The sequence below is a fragment of the Gorilla gorilla genome, chromosome X (assembly GCF_029281585.2).
Source record: "Gorilla gorilla gorilla isolate KB3781 chromosome X, NHGRI_mGorGor1-v2.1_pri, whole genome shotgun sequence".
In the NCBI taxonomy this organism is placed as follows: domain Eukaryota; kingdom Metazoa; phylum Chordata; class Mammalia; order Primates; family Hominidae; genus Gorilla; species Gorilla gorilla.
The window spans coordinates 114,524,870-114,544,590 of NC_073247.2; the positions used below are offsets into that span (position 1 = coordinate 114,524,870).

The 19,721-nt window shown below is 42.6% G+C and overlaps 1 protein-coding gene across 9 annotated transcripts in view; it reads left to right on the forward strand.

The window, feature by feature from the left end:
- The window catches only part of GPRASP3 (G protein-coupled receptor associated sorting protein family member 3), a 32,206-nt gene extending 14,669 nt beyond the window's left edge, over positions 1 to 17,537 (forward strand). For 4 of the 9 annotated variants that reach the window (XM_055376673.2, XM_055376675.2, XM_063703202.1 and 1 more), the window contains exon 3: positions 13,776 to 17,537. In XM_055376673.2, the coding sequence (XP_055232648.1) occupies positions 14,073 to 15,716 (1,644 nt within the window). In that variant the 5' untranslated portion in view covers positions 13,776 to 14,072 and the 3' untranslated portion in view covers positions 15,717 to 17,537. The other 5 variants (XM_019019325.4, XM_004064561.5, XM_055376672.2 and 2 more) reach the window with 3 other exon arrangements.
- The last annotated feature ends 2,184 nt before the right edge of the window (positions 17,538 to 19,721 follow it).

A 19,721-nucleotide genomic window follows, 5' to 3' on the forward strand; every position in this document is an offset into this window, starting at 1 on the left:
CTAATGTCTAAAACATTAATTAGGTCAGAAATAGACATGATTTATAATTTAATTTTGGAAAGTTTGTCAAATATCAAAGATTTTAAACATTTGATATTATAAAATAAAATCCCAGGTCACCATAAGTCATTCACTTAGCCAACCTATAGTTTATTTGAAAGGCAAACAAAAATATTTCATTATTTTTTAATATTACACGAAAATCTTGTTCAAGAGAGAAAGCTAAATTTCACCTTTGCATTAGTGTCAAACCGAATTCTTAATAAAATGTTATAGACAAATCTATCTAATTTTAATGTCTGACCATAAGGTAAGATTCTCATAAACCTTTTATAACACTTTACAACTTCTTTTGTTAAAGAGCAGATCAGTGCTCCGAGAAAACTCTGTTGTGCTTTTATTCCAGTGTTCAACTTATGGAAAAACTGTATAATACCCCTTTAACTTTAGCCAATATGTTTACACACAGAATCTCTCTTTTTTTTTTTTTTTTTTTGACACGACGTCTTGCTCTCTTGCCCAGGCTGGAGTGCAGTGGCACCATCTCAGCTCACTGCAAGCTCCGCCTCCCGGGTTCAAGCAATTCTCTGCCTCAGCCTCCCCAGTAGCTGGGACTACAGGCACCTGCCACCACACCTGGCTAATTTTTTTTTTTTGTATTTTTAGTAGAGACAGGGTTTCACCGTGTTAGCCAGGATGGTCTCGATCTCCTGACCTCGTGATCCGCCTGCCTCAGCCTCCCAAAGTGCTGGGATTACAGGCGTGAGCCACCGCGCCCGGCCGAATCTCTTTTGCAATATATTTTTCACAAACTTTCCACAACTTGTTGAAGCCCTCAGGTGTTTCCTATCTAACTTAAAATAATCCTTTAACCCTCTAAACTAGGCAAGAAATCCACATTCCCATTCCTTCTTGTAATCTTTTACCAAATGCACATTTTACTTTCCTTGCACACCTTGCATGTAAAACTGTTTCTTTAGTAGTTTCAAATACATGTTACACTGTTGACTCTTAGCAACTTTTGCTGAAAAACCTGGTTAGTAAGCTATTTTAATTATGTACTAGATTTGGAGCCTAGGACACCAGACAGAAGTGCAGATAAGGTCTCTTTCCAGCATAGCTAGGGATATGGCTAACTCCACATGTCATTAGGCCTTATCTAGTGGTAAACCAGGCAAGTCGAACAATTTTCAAAAGCCAAAGAAGCAGTTTATGGCCTTAAAGCATTTAGCAAACCTAATATCTGACTTGCATAATTTAGACCAAATGTCTAAATTTTTGAAGATATTTTTATTTTACCAATAATCCTAAAACTGTCTTTATTTCCCAAAGATTATTTAGGTCACATGAACTAAAAGGCATTACAGTTTAAATTTTCTGACAATATTTAAGCATTTATTTTTTAACACCAATTAATTAGAGCTCTTTTATATAAACATCATCACACACAACACATATGAATACATAGAAGATTCAGTAGTTGTAAGATTTTTCATTTGCCACTTTTTGTTTCTTAATTGGATTATTGGCTTCAGGGTGGAGTCTTTGGAAGAACAGAGTGGAGAAAGCATACAGTTTCCAGAGCCTAATAAGCAGATACAGCTGGAAGGCAAAAATGGATCCCCAAAATTAAGGGACCATCGTTATAGTGGATCCTGAATCCCCAAAAGAGAAATGCTACGGAGCAAGACAGTATAATGATTTTACCATACATTTCATTGCAAAGTGATCCAATGCCAATCAGCCCATTCCCCATGGGAATCTTATCTCTCAGTGGGGGCTGGGGATGTTGCCGTACCTTCCAGGTGGCCAAGAGCATGCTTCTCTGATCCAAACGTGCAAGTATTCCTCCATAACTGCCATTAGCCATCCATATATTTCCTACCTGGTTATTACCAAAGTTCTTTCATAATGTGAAGTAATTTCTGAAACTCCCAAAAGTGAAAAACAGGTAACGCAATGCAAACAGAACAGAGCCTTAGATTTTAAGAGGGATCTATCCACTTTCAATTCCTGGGGTTCCATGAGGAAACCAGAGGTTTTTCCCAAAACGGGGTCTGTGGCACCTCCTCTTTTTTTCCCAAGGAGTCCCAAGCTGTTAGAAATTATCTTAGGTCCTTTCATGTGTGCATCAAGAGTGGCAAGAAGACAAAATAAGAAAAGCGATTCAGTTGACTGAGAACAAAAAACCTTTTTTTCTTCAGAAAAATAAGATTCAAGAAGAGAAAAAAACAAAGGCCTTTTAAATATATGTATAGCTTGGATATCTGCTTTTAACTAAGCTGACTTTTAACCATAGTGTTCCTAAGAAAATCCTTTTAAATCTCTTATTACTTGACTTTAGCTTAGCCAAATAGCCAATACTTGTGGTTTTTGAACTTTACCAAAAGTAACCTCACAGGTGAAACCAATAAGCCTTAACTAAGGTTATGACTTATCCATGAGTGTACGACGTATTTTCAAAGAGGTGGTAAGCAGTTTTTACAAGATTTAGAGTCTACAAAGGTAGCTTCAACAAAGGAAAATTCAAGAAGGGAAGTCAGAAGTCATTCATGGAGGGGCAGAGAATACATTGATTTCTACCATTCCTACTACTGGTTTGCATAGAAAGAGAGAAGCCAGAAGTCTGGTAAGAATTCCTACCCTTCTACCGGCATTGCCTGACTGCTGGCTTCTGGGTTCCCTTTCCCTGAGCAGCCCTAGCGACCCTGCTTGCCGCACCCTGGGGACCAAGCCACAACACCAAGGAAAAATCATCTTTTTTCCATTTCATGGAAACTTTGAACTAGACAAAAGTCATTTTCTGTCAGAAAGTTAAGGTTTGTACTGCATGTTGCCATGTGTGTCCTGAGAAGGGGGAGTAGATAAAGAAGTTGTCTACATACTGTAGAAGTTATCCCCTCTCAAGAGATTTCTCAGTTAGATTTTTGCTAGGGCTTGTCTGAATAAGTGTGGGCTATTTTAGACATTACCAGGGACCGGTGGGTGAATAGCAAGTGGTCCCTTAAGTAATATAAAGGGGTGTGAATCTTTTGTTTTGAGGGAGGCGATGCCATTTGCCCCACCTAACAGGCTTAGCCCTGTTCTCTTTATTCTACTCTGGGTTATAAAAGACTTAAGAGGCTAATCTGAGGACCTCCTGCACAGGGGTTCCAAGTCTGACTCTTGTAATTGCTTCCCAGTTTCTTTTTAAGCCAAGCAGTTTAAGGTTTGAGGAAATTAAAATTTTCCCAGTTTGGGGGAATTGCATCCAAGGGGCAAGTCCTGTGGTATGGAGACACAATTTCCCATCTGCCATTTGCGAAGAGAGAACAGAGGAGGAAAAAGAGGAAAAGGGAAAAAGGTGTCCTCCCTTTCTTCCTATTATCCCAAATGGGGCATCCTCCATCATCCTGGGTTCTAGATTTAACCATTCTTTACCATGTACCCATGGTCCCATCTCATTACAATTACCCACTTGAGAACAGAGAACAGAAGAGATACTGGAGTGAACAGTGAGCCCCTGTCCATCCCTGGGGTTCCAGAATTAACTGGTCCTTACTGTGTACCTGCCTAGCCTTTCATCTTTTTTCCAATGGTAATCCGTTAGGCTAGGACCACCCTTCTTGGGTTCCAGACTTAACCAGTCTTTACTCTGTATCCATGGTCCCATCTCATCACAATTACCCACTGGAGAATAGAGGAGATACTGGAGTGAACCGTGGGCCCCTGTCCATTCCTGGGGTTCTGGAATTAATTGGTTCTTACTGTGTAACCCCCTGGTGTTTCATTTCTGTTCCAATGGTAATCTGTCAGCCTGGGCCACCCTTCATCTCTGTCCTATGGGTCTCTTGTGTGAACCCTGAAAATTTGAGACAGGCCTCAGTTAATTTAGAAAGTTTATTTTGCCAAGGTTGAGGACACACGCCAGTGACACAGCCTCAGGAAGTCCTGAGGACATGTACCCAAGGTGGTTGGGGCACAGCTTGGTTTTATACATTTTAGGGAGAGATGAGATATCAATCAATATATGTAAGAAGTACATTGGTTCTGTCCAGAATGGTGGGGGCAACTGGAAGCAGGGAGGGGGCTTCCAGGTCACAGGTAGGTGAGAGACAAATGGTTGCATTCTTTTGAGTTTCTCATAAGCTTTTCCAAAGGAGGCAATCAGAATAAGCTTCTATCAGAGTGAGCAGAGGGATGACTTTGAATAGAATGGGAGGCAGATTTGCCCAGCTTGAATGTTCCCTTTAGCTAGGATTTTGAGGGCACAAGATATTTTCCTTTCACACTTTTATCAGTGGCCTTTAACCAGCCTATATCCTTGTCTCCATGGCCTTATAGTGACTCTCACTCAGAGGATTTTAGTAATAAAATAATTATCTTTTTTCTTAGAAGCCTATTTCTCTGTTAACTGCCACAGCGGCTGGACTTCCCTCCCCCCTCCCTTAGAATATGACCTTGAAGGTCTTGATGCACATTGAGAAGGGCATGGAAGTAATTCGAGAAATGGCGGCTATAGGAGGAAGTGGAAAGAAGCAAGAGGAATACTCATGGAAAGCCTTCATATGCTCACGAAAACAGGAGCCCTTGTATTCAAGAGGGTAATATTTATTTGCCCTCTGAACATAAAGCAGTAACCTCTGAGGACTTGGGGCCTGGGGTAAGAATTTCTCCTCCTCCCAAAGTGGTGGTGGCTTAAAAAGCAAGAGGGTGGGATTCTTAAAGGACCAGAGTGAAGCACTATGCAGGCAGACAAGCTGCTTTTAAAAGCCATCAGAAAACTTAGCGATGGGGCATAATAGGAACAAAATGCACATGATGAGTTGTAAGAAACCGGCAGCACTGGAGTTCCAATTAGTGTTCTGGCCACATGCCAGCAGACAGGGGAAAGATGGAATGTCACCCGAGATAGTAAAAACAAATATAAACCTCGGGGGATATCCACAAGGGAGCCTGTGCCTTTGCTGCTGCAGAAATGCAGAGAGCCATGGGCGCATGAATAATAGGGAGTGTGTGTTTTAGAAGTCGTGTGGCATGCAAAGTGAAAGCAAAGAAGCAGACTTTCACCCAAGGCAGAAGGTCTGGTGGGCGTGAAAAGCCATTTTAGAACACACACACAGAAAACAGAAGAATGGGTGGTATACATTTTTGGAAAAGAGCCAATTTTAGTTGGAACGAAAAAGCAGAGGAAATCCCAGACATTGCATGGTTTTTAGGCCTCAGCCTCACCACTCTCATAAGCCTCCTATCTAGGAGGGCCATTTAATGCTTCTGACCTACTTGGTGTGGACCCTAAGGTCCTTCCCACCCCTGCAAGCCACCCATTAGGGTGAGCTGAGAAATCAACCACAAAAAGCAGAGTCACTTATGGAGAGAGAGAGAGAGACTGACAGAGAGAGAGAGATCGATTGATTGATTGATTGGGAGAATGTAAAGGAAGAGAACAAGAGTCTCTGCCTGGTGATCCAGGGAATTCTTCCGAATCTTAACCAAGACCAACAAGTGTTACTTCCACGAGTCTGCAAGAACCACAGTGTTATAGAGCTTGGGGCCCAAGTCCCTTAAAATACCTGTAAAGCCTTCCCCAGATTGTGAAGAGTACAATAAATACATAACTTTTCAATGTCCAAAAATCAACCAACATCAACAAGCATCAAGAGCAGCCAGGGAAGCATAATCTCACCAGACAAACTAAATAAGGCACCAGGGACCAATCTTGGAAAAACAGAGATGTGTGACCTTTCAGACAGAGAAGTTGAAATAGCTGTTTTGAGGAAACTTAATGAAATTCAGGATACCACAGAGAAGGAATTCAAAATTCTATCATAAATTTAACAAAGACATTGAAAATAATTAAAAATAATCAGGCAGAAATTTTGGAGCTGCATACTAAAGAATGTATTAATAGCAGAATTGATCACAAGAAAAAGAAAGAGAAGAAAAGAAAAAGAAAGGAAGGAAAGAAAGAAGAAAGAAAGAAAAGAAAAGAAAAAACTGCACACGGGGGTTGGATGCCTCCAACCAAAGAAGGCAAGGCATAGATATCTCTTAACATCTGAGTCACATGGCCAATATGTTACCGGTGGCAAATAACCGAGTCTCATGGTACCTAATATGTTAAGGGTAACAAGTGTCCGAGTTACCATTGGTGAATCTGTATGGGTCTGCAGCAACCTCAATTCTTGCCTCCTCAGAAGAAAGAATTTGACTGAGGGGCATAAGGCAGAAAAAGAGACCAAGGCAAGTTTCAGAGCAAGAGTGGAAGTTTATTTTAAAAGGCTTTAGAACAGGATAGAAATGAAAGCATGCTTGAAAGAGACCCAAGCAGGCGACTTGAAGGACAAGTGCACTGTTTAATCTCAATCCTAGGACTTTATAGGCTGGCCCTTTTCCCATGATGCTTCCGTTAGTGTGGGCTGCCTGCATGCAAGGTGCCCTCCTTATCCTTAGGAAGTGAGCATGCACAGTGTATTTAGAAAGTTATATGCATGCCCATCTGAGGCTTTCTTTCCTTTTCCAGTGGAGTGCTCCCAGAAGGTCATACTCTGCTATTTTGTCTCTTAATGCATATGCCTGGGAAGTTGCTTCACCCTCGTGCCTGCATTCAATTAACACTTTAGTGCAATAGGTGTGGGCCATTAGGAAATGGCCTCTCCCTGGCACCAACTGCCAATTTTTCAATTTTAGAGAGGCAATGCAATAATTGCTAAATCATCTTCTGACAGTCCTAGTGGGTGGGGGGAGAGCCCTCTTCTGCCCCAATCATGCCTGTCTTAACTCCCTGTAACATAGGCATATCATATGCAAACTGAAGAAAGACAAAGAGAAAATACTGAAAAACAAAACAAAACAAAACAAAACCCCTTACCTACAGAGGAACAAGGATAAGAATTACAGTGCAGAAACCATGCAAGTAAAGAAGAGAGTGGGCTGTAATATTTAAAATATTGAAAGAAATACTACCAACCTAGACCTCTGTGATTAGTAAAATTATCTTTAAACATGAAGGAGAAATAATTTCTCAGACAAACAAGAACTCAGGATATTCATCACCAGCAGACCTGCCCTGCAAGAGATGTTAAAAAGAAGTTCTTCAGGGAAAAGGTACAATAATATAGGTCAGAAATTTATAGAAAGAAAGGTCATTGGAGAAGGAATAAATGAAGGCATGCTTGCTATTGCCCTCATCATTCTTGTCCATCTCAGTGTGCTAATGAAACCACCTTTGCAAAAATTATAGCTGATGAAATTATGACAGTGAAAGAGATCAGACCTTACCAACTCCATCTTGCTTCTAAACTTTAAGCTGTCCTTGTTCATTCCTGGGTGTAGGCCAAACTAACCTTGGGAAGGAATTTAGTTTATAGTTTAACTCTGAAACAAAATTGATAATAGCCCTTTCCCAGTCGGGGGGCGGGGTCGAGGGGGACCTTCTTGCCTGGGGACCAGTCTGCCTTTGTAGGCCTAACAAATTAGCTACAAGATTAAAAATTATGGTTTAGGGGCCACACAGCCTCCGGCTGCAAGAGTCTGAACCTCCCCAAATTGCTCCTGGGAATAACATCACTGTTGAAAAATCTAAGGTCAGTACTTGAGACACTTTGCAGACCCTGCTTTCCTTGTTGGAAGCAAGTAAAACTCCAAAAAAATAAAGGAGTTGTACAGCAAACTAAACTTTAGTTCTCGACCAAATTTTGGGAGATCAGGGATTCTCTGGAGAGGGGCTTCCAGGCCTCTGCAAGTTGTCCTATTGGTTTGAGCCATAAAGATAGCTCAAGCTGGTACCAAGCACCCATAGGAGATTCGTGAAGGTCAGGGGCACCTCCACTCAGAATCCCTTTGTGGTTACCAAAATATGAACCCCAAATATCTGAGACAAGTCTCAGTCAATTGAGGAAGTTTATTTTGTCAAGGTTAAGGATGCTTCTGTGACACAGCCTCAAGAGGTCTTGACAACATGTGCCCATTGTGGTCGGGGCACAGCTTGGTTTTGTAAATTTTAGGGAGAGATGAGACATCCATTAATACATGTAAGATGCACATTGGTTCTGTCCAGAAAGGCAGGACAACTCCAAGAGGGGAAGGGGCTTCCAGGTCAAAGGAAGATAAGAGATAAATAGTTGTATTCTTTTGAGTTTCTGATTAGCCTCTCCAAAGGAGGCAATCACATATGCATTTATCTCAGTGAGCAGACGGGTGACTTTGAGCTCTGTCTGTCCTTTGTCCACAGGGAATTTCCTTGTGGAAAAATGGTGAGGGATGTATGTAGCTTTTTTTTTTTTTTTTTATCTTAGTAACTATCTTTTTTTAGGAATAGAATGGTAGGCAGATTTGCCCTAAGCAGTTCCCAGCTTTACTTTTCTCTTTGGCTTAGCGATTTTAGGATCCTGAGATTTATTTTCCTTTCGTAATAGATATATACTTATAATGCACACTTTCCATAAACCATATGTATTATTGTACAACTTGCATTTTCACTTTGTATTTTGAGTTATTTCCATTTTGGTATATATAGAGCTACTTCTTTTTGATATCATAGTAGGGTAGAATAGTACTTTATAAAATAAATTTATCATACTTAGTTTAATCCTTTCCCTATTGATGGTCATTTATGTAACCGCCCGGTGGGTTCTTCCTGCCAGCTGCACAAACAAAATCAATTCAAGGAGACCATGGCATTGCAGTAAAGAAAGAGTTTAATTGATGTGGTGCTGGCCACGCCAAATGGGAGATGGAGTCCTGTCTTAACTCAATCTCCTGAAGAATTTGGGGGCTAGGGTTTTTCAAAGGTAGTTTGGGGGAAATCATGGGGGTGGCTAGGCAATGGGTACTTGGTGCTGATTGGTTGGGGGTGCAATCATAGGGGTGTGGGAAATGGTCCTCCTATGTGCTGAGTCACTTCTGGATGGGGCCTCAGGAGCAGTTGGTGGGTCGAGGTGGAGCCAGACATGCAAGAAATCTGAAAAGATACCTCAAAAGGCCAATCTTAGGTTCTACAATAGTGATGTTATCTGCAGGAATAATTGGGGACGTTGCATATGTTGTAACCTCCAGAATAACGGCTGTCAATCCTTTATGTCTACACCTTAGCAGGACAGCCTGTTCCATCCTCCTAGCCTGGTGGTTTCATTATTAGCTTTACAAAGGCATTTGGTTAAGTTTTGGGGAATGGCTATTATCATTTAAACTGTAAAGTAAATGTCTCCCAAAGTTAGCTTATAAGCCCAGGAATAATTAAGGGCAGCTTGAAGGCCAAAGGCAAGACAGGTGTTAGCCAGATCAGATCTCCTTCACTGCCATAATTTTCTCATTGTTATAATTTTTGCAAAGGTGGTTTCATTTACATTATTTACAATTGATTGCTATTAAAAGAAATTATGCATTTTAATATTCTTGCATATATTTACTTAAAGCATTATACTGGAGAAATAAAACTCTCACATCAGAATCTGCAGGCCTATGTCCTTCGTATTTAAGACAATGTGTTAAAGTTTTAATACTATTAAGCTTAAAGGACAAAGCCAATAAGAACACACAAATGTTAAGAATCATATCCTAAAGTGATTCATCAAAAAGTAGTGTGACATGCAATTGAAACTCCTGTTTCTCTTAGTATGACTAGTATCTCCTAAGTCACATATATTGGTGTGTCAGATTGAGGCATCCACAAAGGGAATACAAATGACCAGGAAAATGATCATATTTTTCTGCCTCTTTGTGCTCTATATTTTAAAATGTAGGTATTGGTACTTTTAGGAGTTGCTTCACAATCTCTGTCTTCCTCTCTTGCTCCTTCCAACACTGAAAAACCATACAGAAAGCAGCTGTGGGTGGCATACTCTGGGCTAAGTCCTGGGGTTACAGGCAGCAAAGACACACCTATGAATTAGCATTGATCTGCAAACCACAGAGGGTACCATGGAATTGTCATGACTCAGTAGCCCCTCACCTCCTTCAACCCTTGACTGACTATACCGTCTACAATGTGCTGAGAATACAGTGGTGAACAATACCAAAAGGGTACTTTCATTCAGGAAACTTCCAGTCTAACAAGTCAAACTCCCCATCGCTTGGAAGGGAGAGTAAAATATATATATATATATATTCAGAAGAAAAAAGCACATGCATGCATTAGGCAGGGTGCAAGGCTGGGAGAAAAGGAGGAGTTGAGGAGCGCAGCTGGGATCTGGGATCTGCCTTGAGGAAGTGCGCGAATAGTGGTCCCCTCTCCTCACAGAACAGTGGAGAGGCGCCGAGACCATCCCTACCTGGTGCCATCAAAGAGAGAGGACTGTTATGACCTCCTGCGAGTCCTGACAGGGAAAGGCCCTCTTTTGGGGGCAACTGTGGGGACGGCGCAATGCCAACGTGAGCCACCATTTGAAATGAGAAAAAGCGGCGTGGCAGAAAGAAATGAGTCTGGTACAGACCAGTGGTTGGTTTCCTAGGGTTAGAGGTCTAGGTCTACCTTCTGTTAGAAGAGGGGCAGTGGTGAGGCCTTGATGGGAGCCCCCTGCCCCAGAATTCACTTAAGAGCAGGTGTACCTTCCTCCCCTGCGTGGCTCCATGAAGCTGGGAAAGAAACGCACAAGAGGACCACCCTAGAGGCCCAAGCTTGTTTGGCCTGAAATCGCCTCACCCCTCCCAGACTGCAGTGCTGACACCCCCTCTCCCATTAACTTCCAGGAAGGGGAGTGAGAGGGCTGGGGAGAGGGAGGGGGCAGACACCCAGCAGTCCCTGGTTGGGGAGTTGGGGCGGGGGTGCAGACACACCAAGGGGCGGTTTGGTATCCATCCGCTGCTCCCTCCAGCGCGGCTCTTCCTAACCTCCTGATCCTGTCCCCTGCCCGGGTCCCCAGCCGCCCGCCCGTCCCTATATTATAGCAACGCCAGAAATGTGGTGGTGGTGGTCGCCAAGTTAGGGTCCGCGGGGTCCTCCTGAGGCAGCCTGGTGCCAACCCGCAGGCCCAGGCTGGGGCTTGTCATGGCCCCGCCCACCTCTGGGTCGGAACTAAGGTGGGCCTGAGAGGGGGCGTCGAGCACTTTCGCGCCGTATCCCTCCGCCCCCCTTCCCGACACCCTCGCGGAGAGAGCGGTTCTTGCAGCATCCTGCGCAGCCCCTGCCTAGTTTGGTGCAGAGGCGTGGGGGGCGGGACGCGTCTTTGCCATTCGGATAGCGGGGAAAGCGGTGAGAATCCAACTGAGGAGCCGCCAGAGGAGAGCTGAGGAGAGGAGGGGGAGGTCGACGACCTGGGCCCTGGGCCTCTGAAGGCAAGTGGGGGTGCGTAAGCTTGGGGTGGTCCGCCAGGGTGGACCGGCTGGCAGCCTGCCCTGCCGACCCTGACATCCTGGCAAGGAGGAGACGATCCGGTCGGAGCCGGTCGCCGGAGAGAGGTGCGCAGTGCTCGAGACCCCTGGCGATGGGGAGGCGGTGACCGGTGCAGGCCGGGCCAGGCCAAGGGCTGAGGGGCTGGCTTGAGAGGCACCGTCAGATCGTCTGGAGGAGAACCGCGCTGACCGCCTCCAAGCCAGCTTTGCAGGCGCCGGCGCCCCGCCCTCGACGGTGTCTGTGCCCGGAAAGGGCTGTGGGGGAGCTCCTGCGGGAGAAATGGAGGAGCGGGAGCCATTGTGGGGGGCGCCCGGGAAGGCCGGTGGGAGCCGGCGTCCCAGCTCTGTGCCCAGCCCACGAGAGGTGGGCCGCGTTCGCTACTCGGGGCCCTGATTCCGGAAAGGGGCCTGTGGGACCCCGTGTCTTGGGTGCTGTCCCTTCCCACAGGCTCCAGGTGGTTGTCAAAGTCTCCTGTCTGCGTGGTAGGTCTGTTGGGTTCTCCAAAAGTGGAACTTTGAGTGGGTGAATTATGAAGACACTAAAATGAAATGTTTAACCGCCTTTTATAATACCGCACTGTTTTATTGCCTTACATATTTAGATCCCCACATCCAGTTTTGTGCAAGCAAACAGGGTGTGGACTTGGTCGAATTTCACAACAGTGGTCCATGTAAATAACAGGGTAGTATTTTTCCACCTTTCTTGTTCAGGATCTGTTTTCTCAACATGCTGATCCACTTTAAGTAATGTAATGATGTGTGAGAATGTGGTTCCGAGTAGAGGGGTAATCTTTTTGAAGGGTCAATTTAGAACATTTGAAGTCAATCTGCTTCTTCAATTTATGGTTCTGGAAACCAAAACTCCATCTCCAGCCACTCCTCACAGACCCTCTCATTTTGGTACAGAAATAGTCCCACAGAAGAATTCATGGCATTTCTGATAGTGGATATCTGAGGAGCTATGAGAGTTGGGAGACTTTATTTACTTAGTTTCTGATTCTCAAAAAGGAGGTGTTAGAATCCGAATTCTGGGAATCTGTCCATTAACCTGCTATTTTTCTACCATTGTTAACATAGTCTCTTGTGGTTATTTTTTGCTAGTTGCTCCGCCTTCTTTTTGTAGGGCGTGACTCTTCTTTGGTGGGAAGGATAGCATCTCCTGAGAACCCCTGCTGTATGAGCAGGCTGACATAGGTGGTGAATAAAGTAGGATCTAGGTATGCATAGGGAAGGGGAGGGACATGCACAGATGGTATTAAAATAACAGTCTCCATTATGTTCCCTGCCTGCCTTGTAAGTACAGTTGCCTATGTTCCACTACCTATTTCTGCACCTCATTTTTTTTGGTTCAGAAAAGGAGCTGTAACTTCTATTGGGAAAATGACTGACTTCAAAGTTGGCAGGAGGTATAATCAGGCTGCAGGTCTTGGGGTGATTAGGGAATCATTGAGGAAGAGCAGACAGGTGGGAGACATTTAACATAGCCTTGAATATTCAAAAGCATATGTTATAACCCTTGTTATAGGCATTAGATCATCTTAGTCTCTTCTGTTTTCTTTCCTCTGCCTTCCTTTCTATCCTTAGGTCTGTTTCTTTCTAGGTTCCTGTAGAGATCTGTATGTAGCTGTTCACTTGGAAGTTAATTAAGAAAGAACAAAAACTATTCATTTGGATTCAAGGTAGGTTTATGTGTGAGCACCCCCGTTGGTTGGGGTTATGGAAAGGCTGTTGCCAAGTGGGTTAGACCAGATCATATCTTGGTGCCACTGTCTTCCATCTTTCTGGTCACCTCTGACCTCACATTTGTGTACAAGTGATGGGGTGGGGTGAGCCAGGATTATGCCTATGAGGTAATTGGTAGATATTGGGGCAGGAAATGGGAAGATAAGCCACAAGGAGTACTAGGAGGCCAGAAGTGTTATATAACCAAAGCCCTAGATTTGGAAAGGCAGAAATTGGGTTTAGAGATTAGAGTGTAGGTCTGTCAACCAAATACTCAGAACTCCAATCCCATCTGTATTTTTGTCCATAGGCCTGCCCATGAGTTAACTATAGGGCATATCAACACTGCAAACAGGGAAGGAGGCAAAATTGCACTAGATCAGTGCAGGTTGGTGTGAGTGCTGCCTGAATACACCTATGAGGTCTAGTGGTATATATTTTAGTGGTGGACCTACTAGCATGGGTCCAAAGAGACTGGGCACCCCTTTAGCCTTTCTCACCTCAGCAAGCTTACCTGCCATCTTTGTTCCTGTTTGATGCAGAGTGAAAGAATGACAGTGCTTGGGCAGGACATTGTTGAGCATTAGTAGCAGTGTGCAAGGTATAAAATTAAGTAGCAGAGTTTTTTATTAATCCACTTCTACACAATTCATTTCTACTCTCCTATGTCCTTCTGTGTGGCTGTTTGCATAGAGAAGCACAGTTAGACAAGACTCAAAGCCAGTTTCTTTTTTCAACCTCAGGTCCATCTCCACTGGTGGCTGTGGTGGCTTTGGATTGTTGGAAGACCATCACCTTCAGCAGGTCTGCACTTGGGAACAATCATTCTCCCCCAGCCCGAGCGTGCCTCTGCCCTCTGTATCATTGACAGAGGCTGTATGTTTGGAAAGAGAACTTTGTGACTGCAGAACTGACAGTTGACTCTAATTCTTGCTACCAAGTTTTTCCCCGACCCAGTGAAAGAGTGTTAAGACTTCGACCTAGGACACATTGAGAACCAAGGCCAAGACTGGACAGGGCCATATAACTGGGCTTCAACCATGGCTGGGACTAAGAATAAGACAAGAGCCCAGGCCAAAACTGAAAAAAAGGCTGCTATACAAGCTAAAGCTGGAGCAGAGAGGGAGGCTACTGTTGTTGTTAGGCCTGTAGCCAAGACCAGGGGCAAAGCAAAAGCCAAGACAGGGTCTAAGACAGATGCAGTAGCAGAGATGAAGGCAGTGTCTAAGAACAAGGTTGTTGCTGAGACGAAGGAAGGAGCTCTGTCAGAGCCTAAGACTCTGGGCAAAGCCATGGGAGATTTCAGTCCCAAGGCTGGGAATGAGTCCACCAGCTCCACATGTAAAAATGAGGCTGGTACTGATGCCTGGTTCTGGGCTGGGGAAGAGGCCACTATCAATTCCTGGTTCTGGAATGGAGAAGAGGCTGGTAATAGTTTCAGCACTAAGAATGATAAACCTGAAATTGGTGCCCAGGTCTGTGCTGAGGAGTTGGAGCCTGCGGCTGGGGCCGATTGCAAACCTAGGTCAGGGGCTGAGGAGGAGGAGGAAGAGAATGTTATTGGGAACTGGTTTTGGGAAGGAGATGATACTAGTTTTGACCCTAATCCTAAACCTGTGAGCAGGATAGTTAAGCCTCAGCCTGTGTATGAAATTAATGAAAAAAATAGGCCCAAGGACTGGTCTGAGGTAACTATCTGGCCCAATGCCCCTGCTGTAACTCCAGCCGTGTTAGGATTTAGATCCCAGGCACCATCTGAGGCAAGCCCTCCTTCATATATTGTTCTGGCCTCCGCTGAAGAAAATGCCTGTTCTTTGCCTGTGGCAACAGCTTGCCGCCCTTCTAGGAACACTCGCTCATGCTCACAGCCTATCCCTGAGTGTCGTTTTGATTCTGACCCCTGCATCCAGACCATAGATGAGATTAGACGTCAAATCAGGATCAGGGAGGTAAATGGGATTAAGCCATTTGCTTGTCCTTGCAAAATGGAATGCTATATGGATTCTGAGGAATTTGAAAAACTTGTTAGCTTACTTAAGTCAACTACTGATCCTCTTATTCATAAAATAGCACGGATTGCAATGGGTGTCCATAATGTTCACCCATTTGCCCAAGAGTTTATTAACGAAGTAGGTGTAGTGACACTTATTGAAAGCTTGCTCAGTTTTCCTTCCCCTGAAATGAGAAAAAAGACTGTAATTACTCTGAATCCTCCTTCTGGGGATGAAAGACAACGCAAAATTGAATTACATGTTAAGCATATGTGTAAAGAAACCATGTCATTTCCTTTGAACTCACCGGGACAGCAATCTGGATTAAAGATACTAGGACAACTGACTACTGATTTTGTCCATCACTACATTGTTGCCAATTACTTTTCAGAGCTTTTCCATTTGCTGTCCTCAGGAAATTGCAAAACCAGAAATCTTGTTTTGAAACTACTTTTAAATATGTCTGAAAATCCAACTGCAGCCAGAGACATGATCAATATGAAGGCATTGGCAGCATTAAAACTCATCTTTAACCAGAAAGAGGCAAAAGCCAATCTTGTTAGTGGTGTGGCCATATTTATTAACATAAAGGAGCATATCAGAAAAGGCTCAATTGTAGTTGTTGATCACTTGAGTTATAATACACTCATGGCCATTTTCAGGGAAGTTAAAGAGATTATTGAAACAATGTAAAATGAGCCAGAGATAGAACATTTTAAGCCATCTTCAAACTCTAGCAGGCTGTACATTACAGTGTACACATTATACACTGCATCTTTAACACAAAGTCACCTGTGACAGGCTCTAGGTTTGAGCTAGACTATTTTGGGGGTATCAAATGAATATTATACCTTGGGCTGAAAATGTTTGATTTTTATCTGGTCTAGATTGGTATATTTTTAACATTTTACTTAAGATAGCAAACCAGTTCGTTTTAAGTAAGCTAACTTGTTCATTAGTATCTGCTTAGATACATCTGTGGCTTAAAATGGCAAAAAAGAAAATATCCTTGAGTTTGTAATCTAGTTACAGAAGTAAGGCATACACACACACAAAGATAACAGTACCTAGAGAGAGAGTGTGTGTGAGTGTGCGTGTCTCTGTGTGTGCACGTGCATGCTCATGGCCAAATGTGCGCACTCTACATAAAGGAGGCAGGAGTTCCTATAGGCTATTTAATGTAAGAGAAACTACTATTTTTCTCCTGTTCCAGCTGTATCAGATACTTGTTCCGCAACACAGAAATGACTCAGAATCTCAGACAAAATGTATTATTTGTTCAATTTTAATTTTGCTACTACATTCATAACTCTTAAATTGTTAGGCTGTTTCGTTTACATCAAAGTTATCTCACAAAAGAGAAGGCAGGAAACGTTTTGTGAGTGCCTATTCTATGTCAAACACTGTGTTGGCACCATATTTTACAAGTTTTTTTCGTCTTCTCACAGTGATCTTGTGAGTTAGTTACTTATATTTTTATTAGAACTCATTATTCTGGGTACCCTCCAATGAGAATTAGAGAGGTTAAATACCTTTTCCTAGATTCCCACAGCAGGAAGGTGGCATAGCTGTTTTGTCTGACACCAGAACCCATCTCACCACACTGCTTTACAGTCTTCCTGAAGGACATTTTGAGGTGGGGGGGGCCTTCAAAGCTCAAGAGACTGGTTTGAATGGTTTAATTTTGCAATGGATCATGTCCATGCCAGGTGTTACAATTCTTAACTTCCTCCAAATTCATGTGTCCATTAGACATTTGGCTACATCTGGCTGGAGGTCAGGAGAAAATTCTGAGGTAAATAGATGGATTTTATCTGGCAGTGTCGAAAATAGTAGGAGCCCAAAACTTTGTTCAATGAGTAGGATGTAGATTTGGAGTCATCAGCAGGGGAAACTTGTTAGATGTCCTTTGTATCTTTTTCTATCCATTTGTGTTTTTTCTTTCCCAAAGAGCTGAAATCATTTTATACCCTGAATTTAAAAGGTAATTGCTTTTTTCCTGCTTGCGAAATCATACCTTAATTTTTTTTTTTTTTTTTACAATTTATGATTTATTCTCCTGTGTGTCATATGGAAGGCCAAGGGGCTTTATCTTTTACTAGTAGGCAAGCCTGGGCATTTCTGCATTTGTGCCAGCTAACACACAAAATAGACTTAATTAGAGAAATTTAGACCCAGAATTGCAGCTTCAACAACACAAAACAGGAAAGCTAGAAGAGGTTGCTGTGTCAACCTACAAGATAGTGATTCTTGGGAGTTGGTATGGACCAGAAAGCATTCCCAGGACATTTAGGCTATGGCTGAGTTCTCTAAGACTCAGGGTGGGAATTATAATCCCTGGTCTAAGCTGATATGAAAGTTTCTATCTGTGAAAATACGGAGTTACATGCTTTGAGATTTTCTGCCAGTTAAGAAACTAAAACAAGATCATACTGTAAATGTTTGTAACTTGCTTCCCCCCACTTGTATACTGTAAACATCTTTGCATGTCAATAAATATGCCTCTACAACATATTTTTGAATCACTTAATATTTTTCCCATGTTAACAGTTGGTATATAGTGTTGTAATCCTTTATTGCATATTCTCATAACATACAATATACACATTCTTTTGCAAAAATAGGAACACAGTATTGAGACTTGCCTTTTCCTCTTAACACTTATCTTTTCAATTTAGTATTATATAGATCTGTCACATGCTTTTTATCTAATAACTTTATAGAAATATAATTGCCATACATTAAGCTGCATGTTGAAAGTATACAGTGTGATCACTTTTGGAATGTATATACACACAAAACCATAACCACAATCAAAATTGTAAACACATTCATCACCCACCAAAGCTACTTTTTTTTTTTGAGACAGAGTCTTGCTCTGTCACCCAGGCTGGAGTACAGTGGCGCAATCTCGGCCCACTGCAACCTCTGCTTCCCAGGTTCAAGTGATTCTCGTGCCTTAGCCTCCTGAGCAGCTGGGACTACAGATGCATGCCACCACATGCGACTAATTTTTTTTTTTTTTTTTTGTATTTTTAGTAGAGACAGGGTTTCACCATGTTGGCCAGGCTGGTCTTGAACTCCTGGTCTCAAGTGATCTACCCACCTTGGTCTCCCTGAGTGCCAGGATTACAGGCGTGAGCCACCATGCCCAGCCTCCCCAAAAGCTTCTTAATGCCCCTTTGTAATCCCTCCCTCCTCTCTCTCCCTGTGCCCCTAACCCAGGCAACCATGGGTCGTTTTCTGACAAAATAGAATTGTTTTCATTTCCTGTAATTGTGTATAAATGGACTCATACAGCATGTACTCTTTGGTCGGGAGGGGATCTGGCTTATTTCACTTAGTGTAATTATTTGAGATTCATCCATATCATGTGTCTCACTATTTCATTGCTTTTTATTGCCAAGTAGTATTCCACCATATGGCTTTACCACAGTTTATTTATCCATTCACTTGTTGATGGACATTTGGGCTGTTCAGAGTTTGGCCATTATAAGTAAAGCAGCTATGAGCATTTGTGTACAAGTGTTTTTATGGACATAGGCTTTCATATCTTTGGAATGACATCTAACAATATTGAATCTTCTGACCCATGAATAAAATCTCTCTCCACTTATTTAAGTCTCCTTTATTTCTCTAAGCAGCATTGTGTAGTTTTCATGCAACATGCTTTTTTAGCAGCTGCATATATTCTGTTATGTGTTTGTGTTACATGTTATTTAATCCGTTCCCTGATGATGAACACTTACAGGATCTGGTAAACATGAATAATTCTATGATTTGGTATTTAAATCTTATTCTATAGGTGAGGAAGACCAAAGTTGTGATGGGTAAAGAAGCAGCAGTCACTAATATTAGCCAGAAATGGGGGGGGGGGGTTATTTCATCATTTTTATAATTGGGACAATGATTTTCTGTGTTAATACATGATTACAGAGTAGTCTTGCTTTTGTCTTGATACATGACATTCATGGAGTAGCCTGGTCCGATGTTAATGTTCTGTGAAATTGTTTCAATTCAATGAGAGAACATCAAGGCCTAGCTGTGAGTGCTGGGCCAGCTCTTAGATGTCAGACTGCTTTTCTTCTTGTCATGGATATTTACAAATATTTATGTATATTGCCTAACCTTCAAAATGAATCTCACCAGCCTCATCTCATGGATCATGAATGTCTATTTCTTCATATACTTGCCAACACTTGGTATCACTGTTTTTAAGTTTTGCTACTCATAGACAAAATCATCTCATTGTTATTTTTATAACAACATTTTAAAGGTTACATAATACTACATATTATGGATGTGACAATTGAATCGCACCTTTATATTCCATTGGGTTAATTGTAGGTATGTGAAGATGGACCCCATTACTTAGTGGGTGGAGGAGAGGAGTATATATACATCTGTGTCACTTTGCCTATTTTCTTTATGCCTCCTCATTGCTGTCCTTCCCACGTGATCTGGAGGCCCTTGCAATTATCACCAACTGACAACTAGAAAAGTTGTATCATTTTATGCCTTGGGAACTAGATTTAAAACAAGAATGAAGAGTTTAGCTGTGCTGACATTCTGTTACAGAGTTCAGGCCCTGAACTCTGTTATGGACCAACACTCAGGCAACAGCCATAGTAACTAGACTTGCAAGTGATATGTACACACAACTACAGCTCAAAACAAAATGGGGCTTATTAATGAGAC